Source organism: Palaemon carinicauda, chromosome 17 (genome assembly GCF_036898095.1).
Source record: "Palaemon carinicauda isolate YSFRI2023 chromosome 17, ASM3689809v2, whole genome shotgun sequence".
NCBI classification, from domain to species: domain Eukaryota; kingdom Metazoa; phylum Arthropoda; class Malacostraca; order Decapoda; family Palaemonidae; genus Palaemon; species Palaemon carinicauda.
In genome coordinates, this window is record NC_090741.1 from 103,028,929 (window position 1) to 103,051,068 (window position 22,140).

At 39.7% G+C, this 22,140-nt stretch overlaps 1 protein-coding gene across 1 annotated transcript in view; it reads right to left on the reverse strand.

Moving 5' to 3' along the window:
• The window catches only part of LOC137656879 (sulfotransferase 1A3-like), a 23,832-nt gene extending 3,411 nt beyond the window's left edge, over nucleotides 1–20,421 (reverse strand). Inside the window, exons 1-4 of the mRNA XM_068391248.1 lie at nucleotides 20,346–20,421; nucleotides 19,463–19,861; nucleotides 14,990–15,173; nucleotides 14,220–14,408 (exon numbers count right to left, since the gene is read on the reverse strand). Coding sequence (XP_068247349.1) covers nucleotides 14,220–14,408; nucleotides 14,990–15,173; nucleotides 19,463–19,593 — 504 coding nt within the window. The 5' untranslated portion in view covers nucleotides 19,594–19,861; nucleotides 20,346–20,421. The remainder of the gene's footprint in view (nucleotides 1–14,219; nucleotides 14,409–14,989; nucleotides 15,174–19,462; nucleotides 19,862–20,345) is intronic.
• Nucleotides 20,422–22,140: the final 1,719 nt, after the last annotated feature.

Sequence of the window (22,140 nt, forward strand, 5' to 3'; positions counted from 1 at the left end):
AAGTAAAAACTTTCATGTTCAGGCATATTCAATGTTATGAGCACAAACATTTATGCTCAGGCATATTTACTGTTACAAGTACAAACATTTATGCTCAGGCACATTTACTGTTACAAGTAAAAACTTTCATGTTCAGGCATATTCAATGTTATGAGCACAAACATTTATGCTCAGGCATATTTACTGTTACAAGTACAAACATTCATGCTCAGGCACATTTACTGTTACAAGTAAAAACTTTCATGCTCAGGTATAATCAATGTTATGAGCACAAACATTTATGCTCAGGCATATTTACTGTTACAAGTACAAACATTTATGCTCAGGCACATTTACTGTTACAAGTAAAAACTTTCATGTTCAGGCATATTCAATGTTATGAGCACAAACATTTATGCTCAGGCATATTTACTGTTACAAGTACAAACATTTATGCTCAAGCACATCTACTGTTACAAGTAAAAACTTTCATGTTCAGGCATATTCAATGTTATGAGCACAAACATTTATGCTCAGGCATATTTACTGTTACAAGTACAAACATTTATGCTCAGGCACATTTACTGTTACAAGTACAAATATTCATGCTCAGGTATAATCAATGTTATGAGCACAAACATTTATGCTAAGTCATATTTACTGTTACAAGTACAAACATTTATGCTCAGGCACATTTACTGTTACAAGTAAAAACTTTCATGCTCAGGCATATTCAATGTTATGAGCACAAACATTTATGCTCAGGCATATTTACTGTTACAATTACAAACATTTATGCTCAGGCACATTTACTGTTACAAGTACAAACTTTCATGCTCAGGCATATTCAATGTTATGAGCACAAACATTTATGCTCAGGCACATTTACTATTACGAGAACAAACATTTAAGCTCCGGCACATATATTGTTATGAGCACAAACACTTAATCTCTGGCACATATACTGATACAAATATAAAAATATATGCTCAGGCATATATATAGTTACGAGCACAGACATTTATGATCCTACACATATACTGTTACAAGCACAAGCATTTATTCTAAGGAACATATACTGTTAAAAGCCCAAACATTAATGCTCAGGCACATGTACTATTACAAACACAAACATTTATGCTCCAGTACATATATTGTTACGAGAACAAACATTTATTCTCCGTCACATACTGTTACACGCACAAACATCTATGTTCGGACACCTTTACTATTATGAGCTCAAACTTATATGCTCAGGCACATATACTGTAACGAGCACAGACATTTATGCTCCAGCACATATACTGTTACAAGCACAAACATTTCTGCTCCAGCACATATACTGTTACAAGCGCAAACATTTCTGCTCCAGCACATATATTGTTACAAGCACAAACATCTATGCTCGGACACCTTTATTGTTATGAGCACAAACTTATATGCTCGAGCACATATACTGTTACAAGTGCAAACATTTATGCTCGGGCATATGTATTATTACGAGCAAAAACACCAGCACATATACTGTTACAAGCACAAACATTTATGCTCAGCACATATACTGTTAAAAACGCACACATTTATTCTTCAGCACATATATTGTTAGAGGAACAAACATTTATTCTCCGGAACATATACTGTTATGAGCACTAACATTTATGCTCCGGCAAATACACTGTTACCAGCAAAAACATTTATGCCCTGGAAAATATACTGTTACCAGCACAAACATTTATGCTCCAGCACGTAGACTGTTAGAAGTACAAACATTTATGGTCAGACACATATACTAATACGAGCACAAACATTTATGGTCAGGCACATATATTGTTACGAGCGCAAACATTTATGGTCTGGCATATATACTGTTATGAGCACAAACATTTATGGTCAGGCACATATGCGGTAATGAGCACAAACATTTATGGTCAGGCACCTGTGCTGATATGAGCACAAACATTTACGTTACACGACACATACTGTTACGAGCCCAAACACTTATGCTCAAGTACATATACTGTTATAAGTCAAAACATTTATGCTCCAGCACATATACTGTTACGAGCACAAACATTTATGGTCAGGCACATATACTGTTACGAGCCCAAACACTCATGCTCCAGTATATATCCTGTTATAAGCCAAAATATTTATGTTCTGGCACATGTACTGTTACGAGCCCAAACATTTATGGTCAGACACATATACTATTACGAGCCTAAACACTTATGCTCCAGTACATATACTATTATAAGCCAAAACATTTATGCTGCGGCACATATACTGTTACGAGCACAAACATTTATTGTCAGGCACATATACTGTTACGAGCCCAAACACTTATGCCCAGTACATATACTGTTATAAGCCAAAACATTTATGCTCTGGCATATATACTGTTACGAGCACAAACATTTATGGTCAGGCACATATACTGTTACGAGCCCAAACACTCATGCTCCAGTATATATCCTGTTATAAGCCAAAAGATTTATGCTCCGGCACATATACTGTTACGAGCACAAACATTTATTGTCAGGCACATATACTGTTACGAGCCCAAACACTTATGCCCAGTACATATACTGTTATAAGCCAAAACATTTATGCTCTGGCATATATACTGTTACGAGCACAAACATTTATGGTCAGGCACATATACTGTTACGAGCCCAAACACTCATGCTCCAGTATATATCGTGTTATAAGCCAAAACATTTATGCTCCGGCACATATACTGTTACGAGCCCAAACACTCATGCTCCAGTATATATCCTGTTATAAGCCAAAACATTTCATGCTTCAGCACATATACTGTTACGAGCACAAACATTTCTGCTAGGGCACATATACTGTTACGGGCACAAACATTTATGCTCCAGCACCTACAATGTTACGAGCAAAAATATTTATGGTCAAGCACAAATACTGTCACAAGCACAAACATTTATGCTCTGGCAGATACACTGATGCAAGCACAAACATTTATGGTCAGGCACATATACTATTACAAGCACAAACATTTATGGTCAGGCACATATACGGTTATTAGAACAAACATTTATGCTCAGGCACATATTGTTACGAGCACAAACTTTTATGATCGGGTATATATACTGTTACGAACAGGGCCATATTATCCACAAGGCTGACGCCTAGGGCCCCACCAAGAGCAGGGATCTATGCAACTTTTTAGTTTTCTTTTAGTGTTAAATGTAAAAACTGTGTTTATTTACTTCAGTTGTAATAAACTATACGGAAAGAGAGTGTGATATGTACCAGTGGGAGGCGGATGTCGTGAGGCTCTAAGAAGCTTGAAGCCTTTGGGTCCGGTCATAGGTAAATTCATCACTGGTTACGAGCATAAACTTTATTATTATTATTATTATTATTACTTGCTAAGCTACAACCTTACCTGGAAAAGCCGGATGCTTTAACACCAGGGGACCCAAGAGGGATAATAGCCCAGGGAGGAAAGGAAACAAGGAAAAATAAACTATTCTAAGAACAGCAACATTAAAATAAATATTCCCTATATAAACTATATAAAAACTTTAACAAAACAAGAAGAGAAATTAGATAGAATAGTGTGCTAGAGTGTACCCTCAAGCAAGAGAACTCTAACACAAGACAATGGAAGACCATGGTATAGATGCTATGACAGTACCCAAGACTAGAGAACAATGGTTTGATTTAGGAGTTTCCTTCCCCAAGAAGTGCTATTTACCATAACAAAAGAGTCTTTTCTAGCCTTACCATGAGGAAAATAGCCACTGAACAATTACAGCGCAGCAGTTAACCCCTTGGGTGAAGAAGAATTGTTTGGTAATCTCAGTGTTGTCAGGTATATGAGGACAAAGGAGAATCTGTAAAGAATAGCCCAGACAATTTGTTGTATGTGTAGATAAATGGAAAGTGAACTGTAACCAGAGAGAAGGATCCAATGTAGTACTTTCTGGTCAGTCAAAGAACTCTATAATTCTCTGGCGGTAGTATCTCCACGGGTAGTATTTACTTATATATACTGTTACCAGCATAAACATTTATGCTCAGGTACATATATTATTACGAGCACAAACATTTACGCTCAGGGACTTTTACTGTTACAAGCAAAACAATGATAGTACTCTGATCCGCCACGCAAGTATGCTGCGAGCACATATAGTGTAGCCTTATGTCAAGGTAAATATACCAGTTAGACACATGCAGATTATATTTCTGTCTATGTACCAGTGATGAACATGTAATAAGTAGCTTTCTACCTAGAACAAACGGGTATTTGAAGTATAATATACAAAACATTACAGGAGATACAGTAGACTTCAACAAAGATTTAATATCATTATTATTATTGCAAGCCAAGCACGAGACCTTGCTGGAAAATCAGAATGATACATGGTCAGTGTAAAAAAGAAACAAAGCCTAAAAGAATTAACTACACTAGATCAATAAAATAAAAATAAGTAAATTAACAATAAACTATACTAGATAAATAAAATAAAAAATAAGTAAATCAACAATGTTAAATAAGTATGTGACAGATAAGGTATGAAACAAGACTCAATTCAACTTACTCAACAAAAGAGCATTACCACCCAGTTTGAATGTGAAGTTTAACTGACTCAATTGCTTAATTGGGAAGACCCTTCCACTAATATAATTACAACCTGGATAAACCTTCCAAAATAATGTGTAGTTTAGAGCCAAATGAAAGAAACTGAAAGACTGGTTACAATTAATCCGCTATGCAATAGCTTAAAGAATTTCATACTAAACAATTTTAGGTAGTGATACTTGAGTTTGGAAGCTTAAACAAGTAAACTTTTTTGGAATATTTGATAATGGGTGGCGGCTCATGGTACAACAATGAAGCCCGATTAATTTTTTAAAAATTCGGGGAACCTAGGTGTTTCAGATAAAAAGATTTTCGTATATTGGGGTATTATAACTCCATATGGCTCACATAAAATGAAGAATTATAACCACAAGCGATGTACGTATATTTGAGGATTACAACTTCACATGACTCATATATACTAAAGAATTATAATCCCCAGATATCTAGTTAAGAGTAATTTATGATAATCTAAGAAGTAATCTACGTTATTATTTTATAATAATGCTCGCGTGGATTACACCACAGTAGATGTTCCCACTATGGGGAAAATGGGTATTATCTAGTGTCTCTTATCATAAAGGATTATTGGCTTAACTACATTGCTTTCTGCTGTTCAAATCTCAATTAATCCCTTCGTTCTCTTTATACCAAGCTTTCAATTTTCACCTCACATTGAATGGAAAATCATTTGGGATAACTACATAAATCTCCTAGACAATGGGAGCTTGAGATATTTTCAAACTTTATGTAAAACTCGTGTACATGATCTGTCATAAATGACGACTAAATATTAAGGTAGATATGCACACACACGCAACCCCTCACTATATGGGACCTGCGCATCACGATATGACAACACCTCTCCCCCTACCCGAGGGACGGGGAGAGCTGTGACCGTAAATAACGGATTTTGAGCGAAGCGAAAAATCTATTTTTGGGTGAGATGGCCATGTCGTCCTGATGGAAGTTCCTATAGGGTAGCTTCCTAGGGTATATTACAACTACGGCGATATTCCCAGAGAATTTACCTTAAAGTACCAGAATTCTAACTCCTGGAGCGAGTATCCCTCGTGAAAGGGATATCGCGACATATCAGAGGACGTATTCTAGACACGCCACATGGCAATCTACATCCTGGACAGAGATTTCGTCTCGTAGGAGGTGATTGGCGAGATACGAATTCGGGAAAGAAAAAGGGGAGCCGCTCCCAAGGCTTCCCTATCCTCCGATTCGTATACGTGCCTGGCGCCAATCCTGGCGCCATCTGTATTCCTTGTAGCGTACACGAGGTGCTACAGATACTGTATGTAGGGAGGGGTCCTACAGCCCTTTCTTAGAAAGGCAAGGGCGGGTCCATCAGGACGACATGGCCATCTCACCCAAAAATAGATTTTTCGCTTCGCTCAAAATCCGTTTTTTGGGCTCAAGCCATGTCGTCCTGATGGAAGTGTACCAGAGCATTACTGTATCTGTGGATTCTCAGAACGTGCCGTACTTCCCGGAGGTAATTTTTTCCCGGTCGACTAGACCTAGAGACCTAAGATGTTACCGTTATACATCTTTTCAACTAACTATAAACTATGTTAGAGCTTCCTGCCCCCTACAGGGAAGAGTCCTACTAGACTCTGGAAAAGTCTCGAAGAGTACATATACCTATGTATGAATACCAGGCAAGCTAATATAGTGGTCTCGCCCTATATTAAGTAAAGCATAATTTGTAAAGAACCACTGCGTCAATATGAAATATCGACCAGTTCTCCGCACAATACTTGTATTGGACAAAGGTTTTATATCCGCATAGGAGGAAAACCAATGCAACATAGCTTGCATAAAGGAAGAATTCTATTAGAATTATCCCAGATAAGGTACATAGAATGAATGCTCAATTATACCAATAAATTGACACAGGTGAAGGAGACGCAAGGTTCTCAAGAACCAGATTATTGACAGGCAATAAATAGACAGGTTAACCACAATTATATATATATATACATAAGAAGAGGATAACCCAAAACTTTAAGCATAAGTATGATAGTAAACAGAGCTTGTTTGTCTGAAAGAAAAAACATTAGATGCCACTTTTAAGATACCGAGGTATCAAAGTCATAAAAGCCTGTATTACAAATCAATGACATTAGCGTTAGAAACGCTCGGCACACATGTCTGCACTTATGCTAGGTTCACCTTCGGAAATGGAACAGTCTGGATGGGCAACACAGTGCCCTCACTTACTTTGTAGTACAGTATGTAACTACACACTCACCCTGGAATTAATCGTCCCAATTAAGACCACTGTTCCTCGCAGAGTTAAACAGTAGGGTTAACACCGCGACCCACTGCTACCACAGATCTCTTTTAGTTCCTCTACTTGCTTCGCATAGTGGCGAAAGAACACTCTGGAAGACTTCCAGCCAGTGTATGAACGGAGATGTTCAAAATCCATACAATTAAAGAAATTTAAGGATGAGGCAACTTTCCTCGGATCGTGACCTGCGGGTGTATTGTCAGGATCCGCTCTGCGAATAAAATATGTGATTTTCGCTCTGAGTTGATTCAGAGATAAATTTGAGCCTGATGTTTCTCCCCTGAATAGTTGACCACCCTTGAAGTCTGAAGTTCTATGAAGATAGACCTTTAGGCATTCTACTGGACATAGAGATGCATCTTCTTTCAGAGGGCAGATTCTCCAGGGACCCCACCTGTTGGTGGGTAACTCATTCTTGGCGAGAAACGTAGGATCCGGAAACAGGTTCAGTTCTCCCCCATCCAGGAACTGAACACGACCTGCCTCTCTCGAGAGGCTACAATCTCACTAACCCTGGCCCCGGACGCGAGTGCAAAATAGGAAAATAACTTTTTGTGTCAAATCCTTTAACGCACACTCTTCATTGCTCAACAGAGAAGCGAAATGAAGAACTTGTCTAAAGACCATGAAATGGGCTTTGGAGGTGCTGAAGGTCTGAGCCTAGCACAGGCTTTCGGGACTTTATTAAAGATCTCGTTACCTAGGTCGACCTGGAAAGCATATAGAATGGGTCTTGTCAAAGCAGACTTACACGCTGAAATCGTGTTCGCTGCCAATCCTTGACCATGGAGGTGGAGAAGAAAGATAAGCAGAAGTCTGTCAAGATCTCCTGCGGATTCTTCGCCTTGACAAAAGGCCACCCATTTTCTCCAAGATGACTCATATTGCCTTCTAGTAGATTTGCACTTATATTCCTCAAGGAAGTCTATACTGGCTTTCGAAATCCCGAAACGCTTTCTCACCGCTAGGGAGAGAAAATCATGAGCTGCAGGGTCCGGGTTTTCTGTAATGAAGCGCAGACAGTTGACTTCTGGACTCGCTGGGTCAGAACTGGATCTGGTAGTGGTACAAACTTCAGCTACAGTTCCAATGCCAGGAGGAACCACACGCTGTTCGGCCACTTGTGGGCCACTATTGCCGCTACCCCTTGAAGGATCTCAGTTTGTTGAGGACCCTCAACAGAAGGTTGTGAGGAGGGAACAGATAAATCTTGGACCATCTGTTCCAGTCGAGGGACATCGCGTCCACTGCTTCCGCTAAGGGGTCCTCGTACGGGGCACGTACAGGGGCAACTTCTTGTTGTCTTTCGTCGCAAAGAGGTCTATCTGCAGTTCTGGGACTGATTCAGAATGAAGGAGAATGATCCTGCGTCTAAGGACCATTCCGACTCTATCGGTGTGAACCTGGATAGAGCGTCCGCTGTCACATTGCGGACTCCTTGAAGGTGAACTGCCGACAGGTACCACTTCTTCTTTTCCGCCAATCGGAAGACGGCCAACATCACCTGGTTGAGAGGTGGTGACCTCGATCCTTGTCGATTCAAGTATCTCACAACTACCTCGCTGTCTATCACCAACCTTATGTGGATCGAGTGATGCGGGGAGACTTTCTTTAAGGTAAGGAGCACTGCCCTAGCTTCTAGAAAGTTTTATGTGAAAGGTCTTGAATAGCTTGGACCAAGTCCCCTGGACTTTTTTCCGATGAGAGTGACCTCCCCATCCCTCCTTCGAGGTGTCTGAGTGAATCGTCACCGACGGGGGAGGTGGCTGAAGAAGAACCGACTTCTTTAGATGTCTGGCTTGGGACCAAGGCCTGAGAAGAGTACTTAGCCGAAGCGGCTGGTCTTCTCAGATCTCTTCGCGCGTTTGATGCATAACTTCTCCAAACTCCGATTGCATCCTTTAGCTGTGCTCTTAGCACTGGGTCTGTCACCGAAGCAAACTGGAGAGAGCGCAGTACCCTCTCCTGCTCGTGTCTTGATATCCTTTCGGAATCTAGAAGTCTCTTGACAGAACCCGCTATCTCCTTCCTTTACTTCGCCGGGGTGGAGAAACGGTGTGACAAAAGGTCCCAGTGGATTCCCAGCCACTGGAACTTTTGAGATGGAGAAAGTCGAGACTTTTTCTGTTGATCTTGAAGCCTAGGTACTCTAGGAACTGGATCACTTGACTGGAAGCTTGCACGCATTCTGTCTCGGATGCTGCCCACACCAACCAGTCGTCCAGGTAGGCTACTACCTGAATTCCCTATAGGCGTAATTGTTTGAGAACTACGCTCGCAAGCTTCGTAAAAATCCTTGGGGCTATGTTTAGCCCGAATGGCATGGCTCCGAAGGCGTATAGTCTTCGCTGTAGCCTGAACCCTAGGTAGGGGGAGAGTCGATGGCTAATTGGAATGTGCCAATAGGCGTCTGACAAGTCTATAGAGACGGAATATGCCCTCTTGGGCAGTAAGGTCCTTATGTGTTGCAGTGTTAGCATTTTGAATTTGCAATTCACTATGAACTTGTTGAGTGGCGACAAGTCCAGAATGACTCTGAGCTTTTCCAAGTCTTTCTTGGGAACACAAAACAGCCTCCCTTAGAAATTGATGGGCTTCACCCTTCGGATCACCTTTTTTCTCCAACAGTTCTTGAACGTACTCCTCCATAACGGGGGTGGAGTGTTGGAAAAACCGAAGGCACGGGGGTGGAGTGCTGTACCAGCTCCCGCCCAGTCCATTCTTGAGTAGGCTGTGGGCCCAGGGATCGAAGGTCCACCGATCCCGAAATTTCAGAAGTCTCCCTCCTACCGGTATCACCTCACTTGGACTGCCGTCCTGAGGTCTTGCCTTCCTGACCACGACCACCCCTGAATCCCCTTCCCCTTGAGGGGCGTCTAGACGAGCCTCTGGCTGCTCCTCTAGGCTTTGCTCGAAAGGAAGTAGACTGCCCTTCGAACGCTGGGGTGAATGCCGTGGACTGTGTCGACACGGCCTGGGGTTCCCACTGAAAAGTGGTCGGGGTTTGTGCCACGATCTGGGGCACTGGGGGCAATGGCAATTGCAGTTGCTGTTGCTGTCTAAGAGGCTTGGCTGGCCGAGACGGTAGCCTAGTCCTCATAGTCTTCCTCTTTGGTTGAGGACCCTCATCCGGGGAAGACTTTCTTTTGATAGCCAGGCCCCACTTCTGGAGAAGGTTTCTATTCTCCAAGGCGGCCTTATCAACAACTTCTTTGACCAAGTCGGTAGGGAAAAGGTCTTTTCCCCAAATGTTGGAGGAGATTAGTTTCTTTGGCTCGTGCCTCACCGTAGCCGAGGTAAACACGAACTCCCTACAAGCTCTCCTTGCCTTGACGAAGCCATAAAGGTCCTTCGTCACTGTGGCCAGATGAGACTTGGCCACTACCATGAACATTTCATGGACCTTGGGGTCACTTGCCATCATCTCGAGAGTAGTCTGAAGAGACATTGAGGCAGTCAGTCTTTCTTTTGTATCGAACTCACTTCGCAAAAGAAAGTCAGACAGCTTAGGGAGGTCCTTGCCGAACTGACGTCCGGCAATATCAGCCTCCAACTTTCCAACTGAGAACGTAAGATGGACGTCCTTCCAGTCTTTGTGGTCCATAGGCAGGGCCAGCGACAAGGGTTTACACTCCTCTAGGGAGGGGCAAGACTTGCCGGCCTCGACTGCTTTTAGTACAGCCAGAAACCCTTTCTGTAAAAAGGGGAAGGCTCTAGTAGGCGAGGACACAAAGGAAGGGAGCTTCCTATTCAATGCGGCTACCTTTGAGTTAGAGAAGCCCCTCTCTTTCATCGAAGATGAAAGTAGAGCTTGAGCCTTAGCATGGTCCATCACTATGACCTCCTTCGGCTCTGTCTCCTCCTTTGAAGCTGGTTCCTTCCTCAGCCGGACATAACAGTCCGGATATGATGCCTTGCTGGGCCAGAATTCCACCTCCTCCAGGGGAACTGAGCCCAGCTTATCCGAGATGACGATCTTTCCAGTCGTCATCGGCATGTGCTCAGCATACCTCCATGGGTTAGCATCTGAGCACAAGGGAAGGTCTTTCACATTGAGCTTTTTCTGGGGCCCATGTGATTCTGCAAGGCACTGCATTCGCAGTTCCATTGCAGCCGCCTTCTCCTGATTCTCCTTCTGCATTTGTTGGATCATTCCAACAATAGAAGAGAGGGCCTGTCCCAGCTCTACTGGGAGACCGGCCGATGTAGAGGGAATAGGCTCCGGAATCTGAACCGGAGTAGCCGACACCTCGTCGACGTCTACCTCTACAACGTCTGGGTCTTGAACTTCATCCTGGGCTTCTGCCAGGAGGTCTTCCTCCTGACACCCGTCCACATCAGACAACCTGTCATCTAACTGGATGTCTTGCATCGCGACCGCGACTTCAGCATCCACCTGGATCTGAACTTAGGGGATCTCCTCTTGAGGCTGGGGAATCACTGCATCAGCTGATGCCTTAGGGAAAAGATACGCCCTCATCTTCTCACTTGGAAGATAAGGGCCAGAAGTGTTCTTTTGGAAGCCCCTTACCCAGGTACGAAGCTTCTTCCTAGCTATATCACTTGATTCCTCTGTCCTAGGGGAATTAAAGGTCTCAGTAATCAGGTTAGTGCACACAGTACATACCTGAGGGTCCCAATACCGGAGATCATCCTTGGAGACAGCGTATGCTGCGTGTCTCCTACAAAACTCATGTCCGCAGAGGTTCTTGCTGCTGACATTGCAGAAAGCACTTCCCCACTTCGGAGTGTCCTTCTGTAAAGAGAAGAAATTTCCATGAGTATCAAGTGAACTATGTATCACTGGATATGCATAGTATAGCATAACAATTCAGAAAGGAAAGACACACACTTGTGTTTCCCTCACAACCCATTGTTGCAGCCTTCCAGATAATAAAATCAAAATGGTTTATCTCTTCTAGAGTAACCAATGCAAGGTTTCCAGAGGAAACAGGTGGAGCTCACACCTAAGCAATGATTTTAAAATCCTGGATAATAGACAGGAAAGAACTCAGCTTCCTATCTGTAGGGCAACAGCAAAGGGATGTGCAAGAAAACACAATAGTGTTAGAAGACACAGTGCTGTACCAAAACCCTTACCATAGTTTTCTTCTTACTGTATATGTTATACTGAAGAATACTAGTACAGTATAGGGGGATGTGTGCCGGCCTGCCTTTGCCGGCCGACACACACCACAACTAGCTTTAAAGTATACTACTTAACAGCTATAAGGCGGCAGCACTCTGGTTCAAATGCATGTGCCGGTCGGCAGCAACTGCCGGCCGGTAACAGCCAATGTTGGCCGGCAATGGCTGCCGGCCAGCAACTACACAAGGTAGTACCCAGCTGCCGGCCACACTCTTGGTGACCGGCAGACAAGGGCTGACATAAGCCGGCCGGCAAAGGTACAAGACCGATGCCAGCCGGCAGCAAAAGAACCAGAGGACTACACCTGCCCGGCTGCCGGCCTCATAGGCCGGCAGCCGGGTCAGGTACAGCACTAGAAGAAAAATAGAATGGATGCCGGGATAAGAGTGTACACAACCTCCAAGCCCGGCAACCGAAAGAGTGCATATAAGGAAGGGGAGAAACTAATTCAGGCTTCCTGACCAATGCCGTCTGGCTCTACAGGCAGGCATGGATGAGGGACCAAGAGAGGTCCGGGCAGCACTCGAAAACATAAGACCCTTGCCGGCCAGCAGCTCTGCCGGCCGGCAAGGGGCTGAGTCAATTCCACATCCTAACCTATACTAGGTCCAGATGTAGAACGACGTACAGTACAGTAATGGCTCGGCCATTACGGAGAAAGAGGGGGAAGGGACAAGAGGGTCCTGCCAACCTTGCTTTAGTGACAGATCACCCGCAGCCAAGAAACTTATCTTAGCCTAAGGGAGATCTAAGGGGGAAGGCCAGCAATACTTGCCAGCTCCCAGAGCACCAAAGCAAGGAAGGCGTTGCTACTCCCAGGGAAAGAACTTATCCTCCCCCGAGAACAGCAACAAGGACTAGTCTGGTAGATCACAAAAGAAGGAATCATATCCACAGAAACCTTCGGTAGTGACCTAAGGGAGCTAAGCTCCCTTTGTCTGTGTCAGGTCAGCAAGGGGGACTCAGCCCCAAGCCAGACAACACAGACTCAGACTAAAAAACTCTGTTGTTCTGTCCCTCTTGAACCATACTACAGGAACAGGAAGGTACAGTAACACCCCAGTATAGTTTTATCGAAAATAAATTCGGAAAAAACCACTTAGGGATAAGCCCAAGGCTTAAACAGAGGGAAAGGGATTGCATACCTTCTCCGAAGAAAAGAAAGCAACCGGGGAGTATGATAAAGTATACTAAGGCTCCATAAGCAACTAGCCTAGGCACCAAGAGAATCGATTACCTAAATCACCGAAACTCACTCGTATACTATCTTGGAAATATTCCACACAGTCTAAAATGTATAAAATATAGCCTAAAGCTTCAATAAAATTTTAATTACACTCGGAAAAACCATAATCATGCATGAAGTACTAGGACCAAACGACTAGGCTACATGGCCTAGCGTAGGCCAGAATGGCGAATACTTCGCCAAATAATACTAAGCACGAAAGGAAATCCTATGTAATGCTAAATAGCTAAAATTTATTAAAGCAAAACAACCAGGAATGTCGCTCTGACTAACTAATTTATACCTAGCGAGCGACAGCGTCCAGGACGCCTCTGGTAGGCTACGGCTCTTGTATCAAAGATTAATCCTATTAATCACTCAAAATTTTACCAAGAGCCTACATTTATACATAAAAGACATTATACTCAACTTATCAGAGGCCGACGAAGACGGAGAAGCCATGAAAAGTAGAATAAATCCAAGATTTGCGAGAAAAACAGGAAAAAACACCGAGTTGTTAAGCTACGCAAAAAGGAATACAGATGGCGCCAGGATTGGCGCCAGGCACGTATACGAATCGGAGGATAGGGAAGCCTTGGGAGCGGCTCCCCTATTTCTTTCCCGAATTCGTATCTCGCCAATCACCTCCTACGAGACGAAATCTCTGTCCAGGATGTGGATTGCCATGTGGCGTGTCTAGAATACGTCCTCTGATATGTCGCGATATCCCTTTCACGAGGGATACTCGCTCCAGGAGTTAGAATTCTGGTACCTTAAGGTGAATTCTCTGGGAATATCGCCGTAGTTGTAATATACCCTAGGAAGCTACCCTATAGGAACTTCCATCAGGACGACATGGCTTGAGCCCAAAAATACAGTACAGCCAGACAATTGCTCTTTATCATATAGGGGAGATTACACAAAATGTAATGCCATAGCTCACCTTGCTCTTGTTCAACAAACTCTCGTTAAAGAACTGGAATTGGAGGTGCGTCTTGATGATCCTACGACCAGTCTCTGCTTTTGCTAACTGGAGGACTACGCCGTCTTCCATGCGACCCTCTGGAAACTTTTCCATGAATTTCTTAACGAGGGGCGACTGGTCGTCCTTGTTTGGAGCAAATAACATATCCTGGAAGTGCGATATTTACGAATAAATTCCAGTATGCTGCTAGAACGTGATCCTCAAGTTACTAGACTGCATGAACTGCAATGTCCTCTTTCAACTGATATTTTTAAAATAAATTAGTGTAAATCCTAAATAAAATTGCCTTTCTATTTTTTCAAGTATCCGCAAGTTACAATCAATACCACTTCCATATGATTATGTAAAATGCACTTAAAATAAGGCTAATTTTTGATAAAAAAATTATCAAAACTTATATAATTTACTGGTTTAAATTTAAGTTTCTTCATTGCACTCAGTAACTAACAATAAACCCAAAACGCCACCTATCACACAACATTAAGATGAACTATTATTGAGCCACAGACAACAGTCCAAGGTTCCATGATCTAAAAAAATATAAATGAAAAAATATTTTAGGATTTATCAACACTTGACAAATAATGTAACAACATTCTGGAATGTATTTAGCAGCTGTAGCTTACACAAACTTATCTAAAGATGCTAATAAAAAAACTTTCATGTTGAGTGGCACCAGCTTCAAAGCTACTAAAATACTCCCCACCAAAGAAAAAACTCAAACTCACACGGTCGATGAAGAAATTCCTCAAGCTAATGTGGTCTGTATCAAGAGTGTGTAGCTGATCTAGGTGCGTCATAGCCCAGAGAAGCTCCGCTGTCCAGACGGTCCCACTTTTGGGGAAAGTCGCAACGACTATGTCGTCACTGCGGAACTCAAAGTTGTAAACAGTCTTTGCAAGATCCAGGAATCTGAAGAAGACATTCGAATCTTTACTGATAATTATTGTTAACTGCACGTGTTTGTCTCCGGCTGTAATTATGACTCATTGTCAATAGCATATGGCCGCTAAAGTTTGTTTTAAGGGGTATCAAAGCCTTGGATATTTCTAGAGATATGTTAACCGAATGATCAACCCTTCTATTCTATCTAAGTTTGCGACTATAAGGAAAGTATAAAAAAACCTTTTTGTTAATTTTAAAGTGATAATATACATAAAATATTGAAACTTATATAAAAGTTTACTTTTGGACATTACTTTTAGGTTTGAACCTCAATAACTTCTCCCCCAAGTGGAGAGTAATCTGTCCTTTATGGGTCACTTAGGGTCTAGGGACCTAATCACTTTTCCAAGACAAGTGGAAAAAGTCAAACATGTTTTAGTCTTTGCGCTATTTATCTAATTTGAATGTAGTGTCGTCATGAGACCTCAGCTTAAGAGCTGCAACTTTTTATTTGACCAAAATTGTAAGATGCCAAATAATACTTCAAATGTCATGAAATGGCAGGCTGTGCAGACTTATATGCCATTTATTTTCTTCATTTAGGCTAAATTGGCAGCGATGCTGAAAAGGAGCCTTTAAAGAAATTGTATGTCCACTTGACAATGCAGCAGTTTTGCTTGCAGAAGAAGCATACAAATGCGTCACAAGCCTCTTTTCAAATAAATTTGATGTTCAAACTTCTCCCTCATCCATAATTAGAGCTTGTACCAATTAAAAAAAAATCCATATTTATTAGGGTTACCTTCAGGAAAGAAATCAGAATTGTCTAGTAATAATCCTATAGTCAATTTTTATGATTAGTTTAAGGAGAGGAAACACTTGAAACAGCCCGTTCTCTCTAAAAAGATTAGCTTCATTAAATGTTATCATGACAAAGCAGTTGAAATAGTAGAGCATTGCTGAAGGAAATATCGTTGCAACTGAATTCTAGTGTCAGAGCAATTGCTATATTGGATTTAATTGCCAGCATTATGAATTGACATGGGGCAAAAAACAAGATCAAATAAATGTTAAGGCAATAAAAGAAATTTAACTATTGCAATTGATTAATAGAAAATATGCAGCAAATTGTGATATATTCGTATTGCAAAATATATAGCAGTACTACTTTTGTCAAATTGCTTTCATACCTTTCAACTAAATTTACGATAATTCTGTCTATATAACTACAGCAACCTCAGTACTCATTGCCAGAAATGGCCCCCCAATTGGACAAAGCACTAGTGATAAGGCACACACTCGAGTTATGGCAAACCTTTATCCTGGTCTCCGATAGTCATCAACTAGTATTGTTTTTGCAGGAGACAGAGAGATTTTAGGGAAACCTTTGAGTAATTGCCTACAAATAATCACAGTCAACGTAAACGCACATAGTTAAATTTCCTTCAAATTGGATAAGAATTCGAACTGATCCACTTCAACTGTATTGTTTCAAACAATAACCGTTTCACTATTCCTGATCTAGACGTTAATGTTTGGCACTGTCGTTCAATTAGTTCATTATGCATGTTGCATAAGAATTTTCATAACTCTGACCATCCTTTACATTCAGATCTCCCTGGACAATTCTATCCTGTTCGTAATACTAGGCAGGCTGTTAATTCTAATAGCCAGGCCTTCTCCATCATGTACCTCAATACTACATAGTATTCAAGAAGTTTTATTCCAGCTGTTACCAAGTTGTGGAATGATCTTCCTAATCGGGTAGTTGAATCAGTAGAACTTCAAAAGTTCAAAGTTGGAGCAAATGTTTTTATGTTGACCAGGCTGACATGAGTCTTTTTATAGTTTATATATGACATATCTGTTTTTGATGTTATTAATAGTTTATATAGGACATAACTGTTTTGACGTTGTTACTGTTTTAGAATGATTTACTGTTAATTTGTTATAATTTATTTAATTCCTTATTTCCTTTCCTCACTGAGCTATTTTCCCTATTGGAGCCCTTGGGCTTATAGCATCTTGCTTTTCCAACTAGGGTTGTAGCTTGGCTAGTAATAATAATAATAATAATAATAATAATAATAATAATAATAATAATAATAATAATAATCTCTTACAAATAAACGATAAAACTTTAATTTCCATTTTATACTCAACTCAACTGAAAAGACTTAGATACAATTTGACTGTAAACTCTAGTCCAGATGAGTCTGTTACTGATGATGATGATGATGATGATGATGATGCTCATGTTAATCTCCGAAGAAAAAAGATAAATAAAATAAAATAAAATAGCCCGACATGAAATGCTTTGAACCAATGCCCAATGGGAGTGTCTTTCAAGCAAGCACTTGATCACAGCACATGCACGAAGTATGCCTTTTTATTAACTCTAAAACCATATATGGTTCAAGAAAGACACTATGTCTGTTACAATTTGGATTCCATTACTTTTGGCTAAAGATATCTTCGATCCTGAGGTCAAATATTTTTAAACAATACTAAATTTATTGTAAGAGTTTAGAAACAAAACTGAGGTACACACATTTGTGCAAAGCATAATATTGAATAAATCACTCCCGAATACTTCCAGCTTAATATCTACATACCATCTGTTGTTTGGTGTCTAATATATACTCAGCTGGGGATACATATCACTTGCCCAAGTTCTTCTTCATACCCAAAATAATACACCATTAAAGTCAAAACCAGCAAATTATACGTAAAAAGGAACTCCCGCCAGTGTTTAGTGCTTATAAAAGTTCAAAATCCTTAATGTATTATATAAAGTATAGTTATATAGTGTATATCGTTCAATACATTTTAACATCCAGTTGATTTTGTTCTGAAATAGAAACTGAAAAATCTTCTGCCTTGAAAACGACATGCAAATCAGTTATATCCGCAGGTTTTCATGTTTATCTGTACTTAAAAGATTTTCCTTTTCATTGCCATATACATGATCTCCCCTATACTGTATAATAAACAAGCGTCACTCTCTCTCTCTCTCTCTCTCTCTCTCTCTCTCTCTCTCTCTCTCTCTCTCTCTCTCTCTCTCTCTCTCTATATATATATATATATATATATATATATATATATATATATATACACACATTTCGTGTCATGCTGCGCGGTATTACAGAGCTTATGGCATCTCAGTCTCTCCCCGTCTCTCGGGTAGGAAGAGAGGGCGTAGTCATACCCTGATGAGGTGGGTTACCCCGAGAGGAACACTCGGAAAAAACAATCTCCCACAAATTGCTGAACCAGCGGGTTGTAGTTAGGAAAAAGGAGGAGGGGGTGGGAAGGATTGAATCTGTGCATATCTATCTCAATATTTAGAGGACATTTTTGACGGGTCGGATACACTAGTTGTCGTATAACAAAGAAATCTATCTGATGGCATAGCAATCAAACAAACACAACTATTGAGAAAATCTTACTGCGAGTGATAATCTGGGTAAAGAGTGACATCTTTTAAGTACAGAGTCATGAATTATCTACGACAATCGAGGTTTCGTACATAAGGAAAGGCAACGTCTTAATGGCAGAGATAGAAGTGAACTCGTGTTAGTCTATCATAAAGTGGGATAACTAATTTGATGTTTGTAAAGGATATGGTCATATGACCAAACTAGAATTATTTGCTACATATAAAAAGATAGTTCATGAGCAAATCAGGACGTACGGCGAATGATAAAAGCAACGTTAATTACGACAATAGTAAATAATAATATACTTTTCTGGTGATCACGTTTCGAGAAACTCCATTTGTATTATCAAAATCATGTTAGGTAAAAGTCCAATATTTGAAAAAGGAAAAATATTTAGTCGTTTATAAGCAAGAAAATCTCTACCCTAATAACATCCGGTGTATTTCAAATTGTTAAGAGCAAAAGAGAAATGTTTTGTATTATATAAATTCATTCTTTGTTATTAGTCACTGATTATCATTTCATCTTTTGATTCTGACGGAAGAAGACATCATAAAAATAAATGAAAACAATACCAATAAACGAAATTTTCGCGAAGTAAATCAATTTCTGTATATTTCAATGTCGCATGATTAAGCGTTAACCCTTCATAAGTCTCTAGATACGGAATTGGTTTAAAAAAAAATTCCAATGAAGCTGAAATATTTAAAAATAACAAAATGAACCTTTTACAGCTTAACTGTTAAAAGAAGAATAAAAATAAAAGCTTATATAGGATAAAATAATATTAAAGATTAGTGGTTTCGAAAAGAAAAGGGAAAATAGTATGAAAAAGTTTTTCTCTGACTTGTAAGGTAGAATAAGTTTATCTCTAACCTGTAGGGCAGAATAACATTCCCGGGAGTGCAGCGAACCAACCGAGAATTACGGCCACTCCGAACCTTCATCCGGGAAACCTCCTCTTCGCTGATCTCTTCGAACTTCATTGGCAATTCCTTGCAATTCATGGCGTTCCTCTTGTTGCTACTAGGAACCTACAAACTAGTCACTAGGAGCAGTTGGTTCCTTTTGGCTACACTGTTAAAGTTCTCTGGGAATTGGAGACACTGAAAGCTACGCCGATCCTGATTCCTGGCTCTTCTGTTTACAAGGACCAGTAGTCGATGCTGGGTCTACTGGTACTGGTCACTGCCTCTTAGGGTTTTAGAGTTGTCAATCCTGGTTACAATGTTCCTCACCTGGTCACTAATTCTTATAGTTGCAAAGATGTTCAATCTGCATTGCACATTTGATGAAAAATTATCAGTTGTGTATCGGAGTATTGTATCTATACAATTATTTGACATGACTGATTATTCTGGGTAATTAAGAAGTTAAATTTCATTTTATCTCACAATATCAAAGAACAAAATTGTGAAAAGGATTTGCCATGTACTTTACGCAAGTCACAGAAGGATGTCGGTTTAAATATAGCTAACAAATGCTGTCCTAGTGCTATAGACAAGGCGTTCTTAAACGAACGAACGAACAGATACGTTGTAGGCTACTGTGGCAGAGTATTTTAAGCCTATAGAAAAAGATATATGTATAGCCTATGAAAATAATTCACGAAACATAAATTTAGCGACATTAAGAGTTCCCAAGCTATGATACGACGAAAAATCTATTTAAATATAAATCCATTAACTAATTTCAAGTAATCATTATTCTAAGATAAAACAAGAAATAACCTTGACATAGTAAAAAACAAAACACTAACCAATAGGGTGGAACTATAGAATGGACCTCCGTCAGGTTTGACCTTCTGGTTCAGACTGACTTATCACAGTATCACTTATCAGTTCATCCCAGCAACACGAGACACAACGAACACAGATAAAACCGCAAAGCCTCTTTCAAATTTGTCATTTTGTTCAATGGAAGTTCCAACTCCAGTGTCAATGTAGATAAGATAGAATTTATTATCTTTGGCACTACACACACTCATACATACATACATACATTATATATATATATATAAATATATATTTACATATATATATATATATATATATATATATATATGCATACATGTTTATATATATATACATATATATGCATATATATATATATATATATATACATACTGTATAATATATTTCTATATCACATTGAGCGCGAACCCTAGTGTGAGTTAAAAAACTATTTCTATCAAACACTGCATCATATATATATATATATATATATATATATATATATATATATATATATATATATATATGTATATATACATATTGTATATATATTGTATATATATATGAGTATATATATATATATATATATATATATATATATTGATATATACAAAATGAGATTATGAAAATTAATATGCTACTTTCTCTAAAAAGTAAAGTATTTAATCAGATGGTCCTACCAGTATCAACTTGTGCATTAGAACTTTGAAGCCTTACTAATGCCTTAAAACATAAGCGAGTTACAACTCAAAGGGCAATGGAAAGAATAATGATGGGAATAACACTAAGACACAGAAAAAGAGCAACATGGGTACGAGAGCAAAATAAAGTAGAGGATATTCTTTCAGAAAAGAAATGGACGTGGGATAGACATATTATTTGAATGGACATTAAGAATAACAGAATGGATCCCTAGATATTGCAAATGAAGAAGAGGGAGGAAGAGAAGACGATAGATTGACGAGCTAAGAAAATTTACGGGTATAGACTGGCATAGAAAGACTATGAACAAACGCAAGTGGAAGGACTGAAGACTTTGTCCTGCAGTGGATTACTTACGGCTGATAATGGTGATATATATATATATATATATATATATACACACTGTACAGTATACATGAGACTGAGGACTTTGTCCTGCAGTGGAATACTTACGGCTGATAATGGTGATATATATATATATATATATATATATATATATATATATAGTTCCCAATAGCATTTACTAGACATTTCGATAACAATATTGATTAAGATTTTGTTGCATATTCTGGAATCTTATAAGTTCGTTGCTTCTGTCTTTCCGATAATGAAAATAAACGAGTAAAAAAAAAAAACTGATACCGAGACCCCTAGAAAAGAAATCTGAGAAGCTTCTCTCCGAGTTGCCAACTACCACTATGAAATCTAATCTTATATGAATAAAACCAGGTTTCTGTAACCTGAAAACGATTGAAGGATTAAATTAATTTCTAAAAGATCACAAGGTAAGATTCTATGTAATAAACGAAATTGTTTTTTTTACTATATGAAATAAAAATAATGTTATATTATACCAAAATGCAGCATCTTGCAACTCTTCACATGTCACTTGTAAGGCGTGACATGGAACATCACGCCTTCCCGGTAGAACGTCACCTCAATAGAACTCGATTGTGATTGGTTAATGGAACAAAGTTAACGCCAGAAGAAAATTTTAGTTCTACATTTTGTATTTTACCCGATATAAGAAATCTTCGGTCTCTGTTTCAAGAGAAATACAGTTTACTTTCAAAGGTGTGACGGTGAATGACCCCAATCTTATTGAAAAAGCAGGATTAG